This window comes from Anabrus simplex, chromosome 3, assembly GCF_040414725.1.
Source record: "Anabrus simplex isolate iqAnaSimp1 chromosome 3, ASM4041472v1, whole genome shotgun sequence".
Lineage (NCBI taxonomy): Eukaryota > Metazoa > Arthropoda > Insecta > Orthoptera > Tettigoniidae > Anabrus > Anabrus simplex.
This window is the reverse complement of record NC_090267.1, coordinates 138010709-138024936: the sequence shown is the minus strand read 5'-3', so window position 1 is coordinate 138024936 and position 14228 is coordinate 138010709. Positions and strand designations below refer to the sequence as shown.

The 14228-nt window shown below is 40.1% G+C and overlaps 1 protein-coding gene across 1 annotated transcript in view; it reads left to right on the top strand.

Annotated features, from left to right (window-relative positions):
* Positions 1–1596: 1596 nt before the first annotated feature.
* The window catches only part of LOC136867111 (RING finger protein 141), a 59990-nt gene continuing 47358 nt past the window's right edge, over positions 1597–14228 (top strand). The window contains exons 1-3 of the mRNA XM_067144216.2: positions 1597–1796; positions 1952–2114; positions 11333–11504. Coding sequence (XP_067000317.2) covers positions 1969–2114; positions 11333–11504 — 318 coding nt within the window. The 5' untranslated portion in view covers positions 1597–1796; positions 1952–1968. The remainder of the gene's footprint in view (positions 1797–1951; positions 2115–11332; positions 11505–14228) is intronic.

Here is a 14228-nt window from a genome sequence, read left to right as displayed (position 1 = left end):
ATCACATTTTTAATGAACATCTTAAAGCTGCTCTCCCAAAATTGGGTGAATCCATCACTCGCCTAATGAATGAATGCTTGCGGCAAGGTAGGATACCAGACAACTGGAGAAAATCTACTATTAAAATGCTATATAAAGGCAAAGGTGATACCGCAGATTCCAACTCATATAGAGTAATAGCGCTAGAGTGTACTCTACTAAAGACTTTAACTTCATTAGTGGGTAAACGTCTCATTAAACTGGTGGAAAATAACCTACCGGAGTCGCAATTCGGATTTAGAGAAGGGAAATCAACGACTTTAGCTATCCGCTGTCTCCAGAATGACATAGAAGAAGCCTTAAAGAAACCAGGGGGTAAATTGCATGCCATCTTTATAGATTATTCGAAAGCTTTTGACACCATAAGCAGAACCATACTGTTAGAAAAATTGGAGAGTTTCATTGGTAGTACGAACTACCTTATACCGCTGATTAGGAACTTACTGCTCAACAATTCAATAGAAGTAGATGATGGCATTACCAAATCTATTATTTTGGAACAAACAACCGGGGTATTACAGGGAGACCCGTTAAGTCCATAATTATTCATCATTGCGACAGCAGACATAGTAGATCTGGTAAACCAGGAAAGCGTCAAACTATTAATGTACGCTGACGATATGGTCTTAACATCAACGTCAGAGAAGGAACTCCAGGAATCATTCAACCAAATAATAGGCTGGATAAAGAAAAATGAGCTCAAACTGAATGTAGAAAAAACAGTGTCCATGACGTTTAGAAGAGGGGGACCTCATGGAATCTTCTATTGTGAAGACCAAGAACTTAAGTCCGTAAAGCATTTTAAATACTTGGGCGTAATTTTTCAAACCCAAGGTGTTGTTTTCACCCTCCATCTCATAGACCGTCTAAATGCATCTATGAAAGCAATATCTGACATTAAGCACCTGAGAAACTTGTCTTTAGAAACGGCCATAAAACTCTTTCATCTAAAAATCAGCCCTATAGCAACATATGGCTTGGAAAACATTTGGGAACATTTGAGTATGAAACAGTTAGATAAAATCGAGAAGTTGAAGGCAATCTACTTGAAACGGGCTCTGTGCCTCTCCAAATATTATCCCTCCCGGCTCGTGTATGAGCTATCCAGAGAGGGATTTTATGTGAAGAGCTAAGGTTACAGTTGTTACTTCCAGCAACAACACCCTATATACATCTGCTTCGAGACCTACGATCGAAGAAGGCTGACATCTGGGAAGATTTCTACTCTACCGATGCCATGCTAAATCGCGAGTGGGTTCAAGGTGGATATGAACTGCGACACCTGCTGACAAGGTTCTCCGTTCATGGGTTCCATTATAAACTGTGTAATATTAAGCGTTATCATGAACCAGGTTTGAACTGTGTATGTCTAAGCTGTGGTGCACACTGTACTAGGTACCATGTTTTAAATTGTAAACAGCGATCAGAATCACTGGTGAAATTTTGCAACGAAGACTAATGTTCTATATAGTAATTCTTTGCACATTGTGCGCGTTAAATAAATTATAAAAGTTAGCGGTTGGCACTCCTTATCCTTCTGATCCAGGGAGTAAAGAATTCACATCTAGGAGAAATGTGATTGACGATGTTTATCAATCTTTGCAGGTGTTTCATAAATAAAGGGATGCCGCTAAGTTTTGTGTTGTTGTAGCAGGATATGCGGTGAGAGTTACTATGGTTGATTAAGAGATTATGTCACTTTTATTGCCTTTCCTCTATTAGATCGTACACGATCGAGAATGACTGTATCATAAAAGGTGAGGTAATATAGTATATACATTATACAGCAGGGTAACGTTAACCTTAACAAGTGGTGTTGTAGCCTAAGGACCTCCGTGTTTGACAAATGGGTTGGCACTGATAAATAAATATTATATAATTCCCTAGTACTGTAAATTTTCCTTCGTTTCAGAATCCTGAGAATTAAACATGGGTCAGATTCCAAGCTCTGATAATATTCCAGAAACAGTGGAAACTATTCAAGAAGATATATGTCGACATGCAAGAACATTTACAGAAATTGCTGCTCTGACGTACGAAGATTTCCAGAAATGTCTTTCCGAACTAAATGATTTGTAAGCATGTGTCTTGTTGATTTATTGATATAAGTATTAATCGTAGTAGACTGCGGCCCCATTCGCAATGCAGACGTAACCGTAAAATTTGTGGTATCCACAAAGGAGGGACGTGACATTAACGTAAAGAATACACAGCAGCCAATCAAAACACTGCCGTGTTGTACAGTATAGCAGGAAGGTCGGGTTTCTACACATTTCTGATCTCGGAGTTTTATTATATTTTAATACCGTGATGGAATCCAACAGCGTGCGAGTGGAATTCATGTATTATTAATTCAGCCCAGCTGTCAAGATTTTCACACCCGCGCAACGACTGTCGTATGACTTTCACACCCGCGAAACGATTGTCGTTTGTTTACACGCTCGTAGCCTTATCGGGAAGGTTGTTGTCAAACGGTGCCCACCGAGCTCGATAGCTGCAGTCGCTTAAGTGCGACCAGTATTAGGGAGATGGTGGGTTCGAACCCCACTGTCGGCAGCCCTGAAGATGCTTTTCCGTGGCTTCCCATTTTCACACCAGGCAAATGCTGGGGCCGTACCTTAATTAAGGCCACAGCCGCTTCCTTTCCATTCCTAGGCCTTTCCTATCCCATCGTCGCCATAAGACCTATCTGGGTTAGTGCGAAGTAAAAAAAAAAATGGTGCTCAGTGCTGACAACCTCTGTACTTGGGAACTAATGAGCGAGTGGTGCTTTGATAGCAAGAGGGACAAGGAAAGGGGGTGTGAAGCCCCCAGGCTAGAAGCCACGAAACGGCCCTAGGCCTTTAGTTTCGTGTGGAAACACGATTGGTCTGGACTGGTTCTTGTTGTGTGGACGGTTAGGATAGGACCTGGACAAAACCATTGGTCTGGAGTGTTTCTTGCCATGCGGACGGTTAGGATAGAATCTGGACAAGACCAGTGACATAAGGACAAGCTGTGAAGTGGCCCTAGGCCTCTACATTCATGTGGAAACATGATTGGTCAGGACTGGTTTTTGCTGTGCAGACGGTTGGGATTGGACCTGGAGAAGGCCATTGGTCGGGGTTGGTAATAGTTTATGATCAACATTATTGACGGGAACAAGATCACGTGCCACTTCACATTGGCCAATAGGAATGCAAGTAGCTACTTCAAAAATGAAAATGGCGTGTAAGAGTCTTCATTAGGTTTTAAAAGTAAATGTACTTCTTTGGCCGGGATGGTAGGTTCTTGGACATCGCAATGAACATCTCTCCTCTGAGATGCTCTACTTTACTTTTTCTTATCCTTCAATAGGAGTATTCAAGGAAACACATTTTCTATTTCATTATAAAGATTGAGCTGTTTATTGCTCTACCCTCAACAGGTTTTGGGCGCATTGACTCAGCGCTCTGGAAAGTGTAATCTTGTGAATTTGTGACAAGCAGCTTGATACTACGATTTTAACCAAGGACATTCTAATTATTTTATGTTAAACAAACACCTACATTGATATCCTCTTTTTACGATTTGTAAGAACAATCAGAATTCTGATTATTCACCTTATGGTTTGAGTTTGAGGCTGATGATGCTCTTAATATGGGCGAAACATGTCCCTTGTAACTTTTTATGTTGAGATTTAATTCTTAATTTACTAGATCTTTGTATTGAATAGGTGGATATTAAAAATAACACTTGTAACATATTTTGTATTTACATACCACTTAGCCGAGCACCTCGCCTCCTTTCCGCCAAGTCTTCTCAGCCCAAACCTAACACGAAACATGTTTGTAACGCTACTGTTTTGTTGGAAATCACCAAGAACAAATTAGGCTGCTTTTCTGTTTGATTTTTTTCAGTTCTTGGATCAAGTAATCCTGGCGAGGGTCCCATACACTGGAACCATACTCTAGTTGGGGTCTTACCAGAGACTTATATGCCCTCTCCTTTACATCCTCACTATAATCCCTAAATACCCTCATAACCATGTGCAGAGATCTGTACTCTCTATTTACAGTCCCATTTATGTGATTACTCCAATGAAGATCTTTCCATATATTAACTCTTAGGTACTTACAATGATCTCCATTGTGGCTCAGACGGTTAAGGCGTTAGCCTTCTAACCCCAACTTGGCAGGTTCGATCCTGGCTCAGTCCGGTGGTATTTGAAGGTGCTCAAATACGACAGCCTCGTGTCGGTAGATTTACTGGCACGTAAAAGAACTCCTGTGGGACTAAATTCTGGCACCTCGGCGTCTCCAAAGACCATAAAAGTAGTTAGTGGGACGTAAAACAAATAACATTATTATTATTATTAAGTAACATTCACATCATCAATGCAGTAATTAAAACTGAAAGGACTTTTCTTATTTGTGAAACTCACAACCTGACTGTTAACCCCGTTTATCATCATACAATTACCTACTTTCCATCTCACAACATTATCGAGGTCATTTTGCAGTTGCTCACACTCTTTTAACTTATTTATTACTCTTTACAGAATAGCATTATCTGCAAAAAGCCGTACCTCTGATTCCACTTCTTTACTCCCTATATTTAGGGTCGCACAGCTGTGAGCTTGCAACCGGGAGATTGTGAGTTTGAACCACACTGTTGGCAGCCCTGAATATGATTTTCCATTGTTTCCCATTTTTACACCAGGCAAATGCTGAGTCTGTACCTTAATTAAGGCCACGGCCACTTCCCACTCCTAGGCCTTTCCTATCCCATCGTTGCCATAAGACGCATCTGTGTTGGTGCAACGTAAAGCAAATAGGGCCTAATAATTACTCCCTAAAGGTTCAATAATACTGCCTAGAGGAATTCCCCTCTTAATTATTTCAGGGTCAGATAAAGCTTTGCCTATGCTAATTCTCAGAGTTCTGTGTTGTAGAAAAATAGCCACCCCTAGTCCAGTTGCACACATTTTTGCGAGTAGTCTCCCATGATCTACCTTATCATATGCCTTAGATAGGTCAGTCCCAATACAGTCCATTTGACCTCCTGAATCCAAGATATCTGCTATATCTTGCTGGAATCCTACAAGTTGTGCTTCAGTGGAATAACCGTTCCTCAGCCCGAACTGCCGTCTATCAAACCAGTTGTTAATTTTGCAAACATGTCTAGTATAATCAGAAAGACTGTTTTTCCAAAACTTACATGCAATGCATGTCACACTGACTGGCCTATAATTTTCAGCTTTATGTCGATCACCCTTTCCTTTTTACACAGAGGCTGCTATAGCAACTTTCCATTCATATAGCTCCTTCATGCAAACAGTAATCAAATAAGTACTTCAGATATGGTACTATATCCCAACCCATTGTCTTTAGTATATCTTTGATGGTTATGAATTTCATGTTTTTGGTCCGTATTGAACAATATATAAGTAATATTACTTTTAGTATATCTCCAGAAATCTTATTAATTCAAGCTGCTTTTCTAGTTTTCAACTTTTATATCTTATTGTAAATGTCGTTATCATAGATAATACTCCCTGGTATTAGACCGAGCTTGATAGCTGCAGTCGTTTAAGTGCGGCAGTATCCAGTAATCGGGAGATAGTGGGTTCGAGCCCCACTGTCGGCAGCCCTGAAGATGGTTTTCCATGGTTTCCCATTTTCATGCCAGGCAAATGCCGGGGCTGTACCTTAATTAAGGCCATGGCCGCTTCCTTCCAATTCGTAGGCCTTTCCTATCCCATCATCACCATAAGACATATCTGTGTCGGTGCGACGTTAAGCAAAAAAAAAAAAAAAAAACCCTTTGTATTAGTCACCTCCTCTCTCTGGACATTATCCTTGTAACCAACAATCTTTACATACTGTTGACTGAATACTTCTGCCTTTTGTAAGATCCTCGCATACATACACCCCTTGTTCATTAATGATTCTCAGGATGTCCTCCTTGGAAACTGCTTCTTCCTTAAAGTACATATACATACACTTCCATTTTTCACTGAAATTTATATGACTGCCAATTATGCTTGCCATCATGTTATCCTTAGCTGACTTCTTTGCTAGATTCAATTTCCTAGTAAGTTCCTTCACTTTCTCCTTACATCCACAATAATTTCTAATTTCCTTCCAACCTGCACCTCCTTCTTAGTCTTTTTACTTCTCTGTTATAATATAGAGGGTCTTTACCATTCCTTTCCACATGTAAACGTACAAACCTGTTTTCACATTTCTCAACAATTGGTTTAAACCCATCCCAGAGTCTGTTTACAATTTTATTTGCTGTTTTCCGCAGATCATATTTACTTTTTTTAAACTCCATCATGCCTATTTTATCAGCCATATGGCACTGCCTAATAGTGCTACCTTTAAGACCTTCCTTTCTATCACATTTATTTTTAAGCACAACAGAAATAGCTTTGTGATCACTAATACCATCTATTACTTCTGTTTCTCTATAGAGTTCATCTGGTTTTACCAGCACCACATCCAGGATATTCTTCCATCTCTTTGGTTCCAGAACGTTGTGAATCAGCTGTCCTTTTTATATTAACTTATTTTCCTTTTGTTGGTCATGCTTCCTGTTGTTTGCATTACCTTCCTAATTGACATTTGGTAAATTGAGGTCACCCACTGCAGTCACGTTCCTTTCCATATCGTTTCCCACATAGCTGACTATCATATCAAATAATTCAGCATCTGTGCTACCCTTACCCAGTCTGTACACTCCGAAGAAGACACCATGTTGCCTCTTATCTTTAGAATTCAGCCTTACACCTAGAATTTCATGTTTGTTATCTTTAATTTTTTCATAGCTTACAAATTCTTCTTTCACCAAATTAAATACTCCCCTTCCTATTTTCCTATCCTGTCTCTACGATAAACACTCCAGTTCCTTGAGAACATTTCTGCATGCATTATATCATTTCTCAGCCATGATTAAACTCCTGTTACAATGCCTGGTAAGTATATATCTAAATGACTTAATTATATTCCTTTCTTTACAGTATTTCTACAGTTCAAAACTGACATTTTGATGTCATCCCTACTTGACTTCCAGATCCCTGTACCCTTATCACCGCTCCCTAGACCACCCAGTTTCCCTGAATGTACCTCTCTGTAACCCTTCTAAATAAATTTCCTAACTTATAAGTACCATTGCGGTTTAAGTAAAGGCACCCTGATCCTTATCTTCCGTCTGTTGCTCTACCTGCACTGACTCGTACCAATTTCTCACAGACACCTGTCCTGAATTCTGCTCCTGAATAGGGCCCTTAGCCTGCAATACCCTTCTCCTTAAATCATTAGACCATATGTCCTCTACAGTTCCCTCATTTCTGTCCCATCCCTCTTTACACCTACTGTATCCTGTACATTGTTTGAGGGAGGCCTACCTTCCTTCCTGTCCTCTGAGAGAATCCTAATTATCTCCCGCATACTCTCCAACTCCTCCCTCCTACTCCTTAATGTCTGGCCACACCCGCAGTTCTTACACTTGTAGTCCTTAGTCATTCTTTACGGAATGATGAAAAATAACTTATTCTGTGCAAGAAAAAAATGAAAGGAAAGGAATATTGTCTAAGATAGTACACAAGGATCACACGACAGTAAGGTAATTAATATACTACTACACTACAATACTGCTTAGTCGTACTATCACCCTATCACCCTAATTACTGAATATTGGTTATAATATTAAGAAATATAGTATCAAAACTTCAGTCTGTTTCAGTTTCCTAGCAACTGGCGATTCTATTCCGAGTCTTGCGTAGAACTACAGAATTGGGAAATCCACACCATGCCAGGTGATACATGAAACCACTCATGCTATCTGGGACGCACTTCATGAGACTTATCTACCGTTGCCTACTAAAGAAGCTTTCTGGAGAATTGTGCAAGACTTCTACACACAGTGGGATATGCCATATTGTATTGGAGCAATAGACGGCAAATGCATTATAATTCCAGCTCCAAGCAACTCAGGCTCACAATTTTTCAATTATAAGAAGACATTCAGCACAGTTTTAATGGCACTGTGATAAGACATATCTGTGTCGGTGCGACATAAAGCAAAATAGCAAAAAAAAAAAAAAAAGTTGACATTAGAGCTTATAGATCACAGTTTGATGGGAAAATATTTCGTCAATCCGATTTTGGACGTAGATTTGACAGTGATTTGCTCCCAATTCCTACCCCTGGTCCCTTTCCTAATTCAATAAACCCCATGCCATATTACTGTGTTGGTGGTGAGGCATTCCCTCCGACAACAAATTTAATGAGGCCATTCTCAAAGGCTTTCTTAACGAACTTAAAGGCAAAGGTATTTGACTATTGCTTCTCTTACGCGCGACACGTTATTGAAAATACTTTCGGTATTTTTGTTTTTTGCTGCCATATTTTCCATTGGAATTTAAACTCGAAGCCTGAAAATGTAGATGATATAATCAAAACAACTGTTTGTCTTCACAGTTTCTTAAAAGTATCCGAAGTTAATTCTCTGGCTAAATTTTATTGCCTGTCAGGATATGCTGATAAGGAAATGGGATGGCCAGGTACAGGATGGCGATTGGCGGATGAATATTCCAGAGAATATGGGTGCAATTCAACATTTGAGGGGTAATCGTCAACGAGTTGGTGCATGAAATGTAACACTTGAGGACCAAGATGTGCGGGAAAAAAATTGCTGACTACCTTGTTTCACCGGCAGGTGCAGTAGATGGCCAAATTGAGTACATTTTGAGAGGAACTTTGCTCAATAACTAGTGTAAGTTTTGTTATTTGTCTATTATAACTTTAAATAAATATACATATTAGTTAAATAAATTTAAACATATATTATCAATGACCCTATTTAGAAATTGTTTCTCCTATGCGCCGCCTTAGCTTCCATAACGATAGTCTCATCCTTTATGTACTCTGGCAGCACAGATAGACTCTCAGCCACGAACTGTGAGAAGAAACTTTCAGCACTACTTTGCACTTATTCTGTTAGTTTGCTTGCACTCTCCACCACAAATTTCAAATGCTTCTCTATTCACTCCTCTTGTGGTATAGAAGAGCACTGCTTTTTACCACGGCACTCAGTGGATGGACTGAGCAGAATTCGAGTCTTCTGAGCACTAGTGGGAGAGAAAGCAGTGACGTCGGAGCTGTTGTCGCTCTCACCTCTGTAACCCCCTATGTCGAAAACTCTAAAGAAAAGGAAAGAAAACACATTTAAGCTGATTGCCCGTTTGAATGTAGTGAAACAGTAAGTAAATAAAGCTTTTATCAATATATATACATATCCATCGTATTCAACGACGCAATGTTTAATCATAGAGCAGCTGGGGCTCTGACAGGGAATTTTCACTACTGATATTGTTATTTCCTAAGTCTGGAAAGTTGCTGTAGGTTTTTCGAGGCTTGATGTGGTCGTCCAAGAAGGACATTGCCTCCACTAGAGGCCACGCTCTTTGATAGACTTGCCTGCCCCACTTCTTGTCTCCGTATGTAGTAATTTTTTTTCCTTACAGTATCGCTCTCTCAGGCGTTTCATTCGCGACTGGCAATGAGCAATTGAAATACAAAAAAATATCGTCCCTACTCTGGCAAACTAGCGAAACTGCAAATTGTCAAAAGGTTAGAGGAGCTGAAAGAAGTTGTGATTACTCATGTCAAATCAATTTTTATATTTAATAATTGGTTTCATGTGTTAGGCATAAGGAACGAGTTGCAGATGTAAGACTTTGTCAGAGGGTAGACAATATTTAACCAATAAAATCTACACCAAAACTTCAGAAGTACAGATTCCCTAGTTTGTCACTTTCGCTAGTTTGCCAGAGTGGGGACGATATGCTATAGTATACCAGGTGTATGCATAAGTTTTTGTCGGTTTTTGAGGTAAAGAAAATATGTAATTTTCGAGGGAAATTCATTTTTGTTTATTCAAAATATTGTCCTTCGGCTTCTACACACTTCGCCCGTCTTTCAGGTAAGTTATGAATGCCATGCCAGAAAAGCTGCGTCTTTTGCGGCAAACCATTCATCAAGCCATTTTCCAACTTCCTTGAAATTGCTGAAGTGTTGCTCTGTGAGCACGTGCCCTGTTGATGCAAAGACGTGATAGTCAGATATCACCAGGTTGGGGCAGTACGGCGGATGCGGAAGGATGTCCCATCCAAGTGATTTCAAGGGTCATTCACTGGTTTTGCTATGTGAGACTGTGCATTGTCGTGTAACAAAATCATTTTGCCATGTCTTCTGGCCCATTCTGGTCGTCTTTCGATCAATCCATGATTTAAATGGATCGTTTGTTGGCGATAGCATTGGGCATTAACTGTTTTGCCGGGCTTCAAGAGTTCATAATACACAATACCGCTACCAGATCGTGCACTGTCTTTCACATTGAAATCATCACGTATAAATTGTCTCACATGTTCTGATTGATGAGCATGTTCACCATTTGTTTATACCAGCAAACAATGACTTTCCACAGCCTTTTTCTTTTCATTAAATAAGAAAAGCAATGTGTGCCGCAAATGTTCTTTTTCAGGCACAACGTCGACATGATCACTGAACAGTACAACACAGTTGCTAGTGTTTGGCAGGCTCAACTTGTTTGTGTTGGTAGGTTAATGTCAGACGAACAAACTGATGTCTGTGTCAAATTCATACGCTGCGTACTGTTCTCTGACGCCGTCTCTTAGTGAAACCCCGGAGAAGACTTATGCATACACCTGGTTAGTCTAGAAAACATATTTAATGTATTTATTTTCACAGCCTCTTCTAACGTCTATGTCTCATGAATTTGTTGTATAATTCATTAAACAGTTAATTGTCATTCTAGGTATGCACAAAAATTAAGATTATGGGAACTCTCACACTGTACTTACCATCAGATTTCATTGCTACAGCAATTTCCTTCCATGTATTATCTTTCAATGTAGCATCTTTGTAAGTTTTTTCTCTTATCATATATGGTAAACGAGGGTTATTTTGATATATAATTACCAGTGTTTCATCGAATGAAGTCATTACTAATATTGCGCACAAATTACAATGTTTACCTATGTTCTGATTGGCAGGTTATCAAACTTAACGTAAAGTTAACCACAGAGCTTGGAGTTTGCACTCTCTTAATTTTACGGACTCTCAGTTAAGTTTACGTTGGCACATTGCGAATGGTTCCATCAGATAACATGATCGCAAACTTTTAAGTTAACATTAATTTTAAGTTTACATTATGTTACATTTGCATTGTGAGTGGGGTTTTAACAGTTTTCTAGTGAATAATAGTTGGTAGTGTTGGATCTACTGACATTTTCTTCAACTTCCAGGTCGAAGAAATGCACTGACCCATGTGGAAAGCGATTAGTGTTTGCAGTGAAGAAGGGAACAGATTCTACTATGTTGTGGAAGGGCACTGTTAGAATTGCTTGTGTTAAAGTTGATGCAAGCACTAGACAAGTTGACTCTTACAGACTGCTGAATTTGAGTGAGTTTCTGAAGGTATGTAAAGGACATGACGGCATGCATAACCCATTTTGAGTTCTGTAAAGTTATCATTGGCAATTAACTAACTGGGTAAATCTCTCAAATGGTGTGTGCCACTGGTGATCACCTGAATCTTTTCATCTTGGCCAACAATGTTATTTAAACCTATACACATGCACACACTTGAACAAAGTCTTGGTGGGTGTGCTAAGTACCAACTGATGAGCCCAACTTAGCACAGGGGGGCGAAACGCTGGCAACCAGGAACGAGTTAGCTGGAAAATTTATAATGTTCAATAATGGACCATTTATATTGGTATTATAAATTTACTCATTCGGGACAAATATTTCAGGTTCCCTATGGGAATCAACATCTATACCATGCTTCCTTAGCTAATCACGCCCTCCTAAGACCTTCCTTCAGCCTGTCCCAGTTATTTCTGGGGCCAGTGGTTTGAGCCGGGGATTGAAGGTCAGATGGCTTTCCTGATGCCACATAAGTTTTGAGATGTAAATCTCATTCCAGGATTGACCGGGATTCGAACTTCAGTCTTCCAGGTGGGAAGCCAGTCAGCTAATCGTGACTCACCATGCTGCAAGCAGACCAGTGGTGATTAGAATTGATGTGTATACCTGCACCTAAACAAAGTTTAACTCATATATCTCACCTCTCTTATCATAAATATATTGGGTGAAATACTTCTACAGAGAGCCTCCGTGGCTCAGGCGACAACGCGCTGGCCTTTCACCACTGGGTTCCGTGGTTCAAATCCCAGTCACTCCATTTGAGATTTGTGCTATCCAAAGTGGAGGCGGGACAGGTTTTTCTCCGAGTACTCTGGTTTTCCCTGTCATCTTTCATTCCAGCAACACTCTCCATTATCATTTCATTTCACCCATCATTCATTCATCATTCATTGCCCCAGAGGAGTGCCGACAGGCTTCGGCAGCCGGCATAGTTCCTATCCTCGCCGCTAGATGGGGCTTCATTCATTCCATTCCTGACCCGATCGAATGACTGGAAACAGGCTGTGAATTTTCTTTACTTCCACAGAATTGTCTTACAATCTGAGAAGAGAGTGACTTTCTATTTCCCATTTTCACACCAGGCAAATGCTGGGACTGTACCTTAATTAAGGCCACGGCCGTTTCCTTCTGACTCCTAGCCCTTTCCTATCCCATCGTCGCCAGAAGACCTATCTGTGTCGATGCGACATAAAACAAATAACAAAAAAAAAAAAAAAAAAGACTTTCCAAGGCCTGTGCAGCATTTGTTGATCACCTACCAGAAGCGATACACACTCATCTAAATGGAGCCTAATTTCTTATACTCGGCTTCATTCAGTTTACTCCAACAATGCGCAGACCGATCGTGACACAAAGTGAGTTGGCTCTGCAGTACAATTTATGTAACACTATTGTGGATGATGGTGGATTAAAAACCCACTGTCAGAAGTCTTGAAAATGGTTTCTCAATTTCACACCAGGCAGTTACTCGAGCTGTATCTTAATACCACAGTCACAATCCTTTTGGTTATACCATTTTCCCACCCCAGCATTTTTGAAAACCTGTATATGTGTTTGCAATGTTGCAAAAAAAAAAAAAATCCACTGGTGGTGACAAGTGAATTTACACAATTAAAACAAAGCTTAATTCCCTCCCAGACCCATCATAAATTGCAACATCACACCTGCCAAACAAATCCATACCAGGTGAGTTGGCCGTGCGGTTAGAGGCGCGCGGCTGTGAGCTTGCATCCGCGAGATAGTGGGTTCGAATCCCACTGTTGGCAGCCCTGAAGATGGTTTTCCGTGGTTTCCCATTTTCACACCAGGCAAATGCTGCGGCTGTACCTTAATTAAGGCCACGGCTGCTTCCTTCCAACTCCTAGGCCAGGGATGGCGAACCTTTTCCAACTAGTGTGCCATTTTAAGTCTGGTTTATTATTCTCATCTGTTGACTGTGCCACTTGTTTTCCACTAAGGGATGTCTACAACCTACGACCCCCCCCCCCCCCCCCGGCGACTTCCTTTATAAATTCCCGATTATGTTTCATAATATGTTATTTATTTATTCATTCACTGATTTATTTATTTATTTATTTATCTATTATACATATATCTTGTGAATACATTTGATTGCATGTTCCGTGGGGCTGTACTTCAATTATGGGCCACGGCGGTTTCCTTCCCACTCGTAAGCCTGTCCCATCGTCGCCACAAGACGTATCTGTGTCGGTGTGACGTAAAACAAATTGTAAAAAAAATATCATTAGATATAAAAATCAAAAGTACTAATACTGCGAATGGACTTTACTTTCTCCATTCCAGGTTGTAGTTTGTACACCCACAATTAAACTAATTTCTCCCTGATCACATTTCCATGAGGATATCTAAAGAAATGGCTATCCTTGTTTGTAAGGCCACATTCATGATTTCATCAAAACATACTGCATACATGTGAGAGTTAACCAAATTAGCTTTCAACTGCACCGAAACTTCTTCGCTCATTTTTATTATTCTATCCTTGACAGCAGTTCAGCTGGCTGGCATTCCTTTATTTCTGTTAAGTATTAGTTGTTTGTTAGGGAAGTTTTCAAATAATGTGTTGGACGTCAAAAAGAAACTTTCTTTTAACAGCTCACCATCGGAAATCAACTCACCATCAGAAATCGATTTCCCATGCATGCTGTACTATGCAGTGAGACAGATAGAAACAGCCGCACTGATATTATTCCT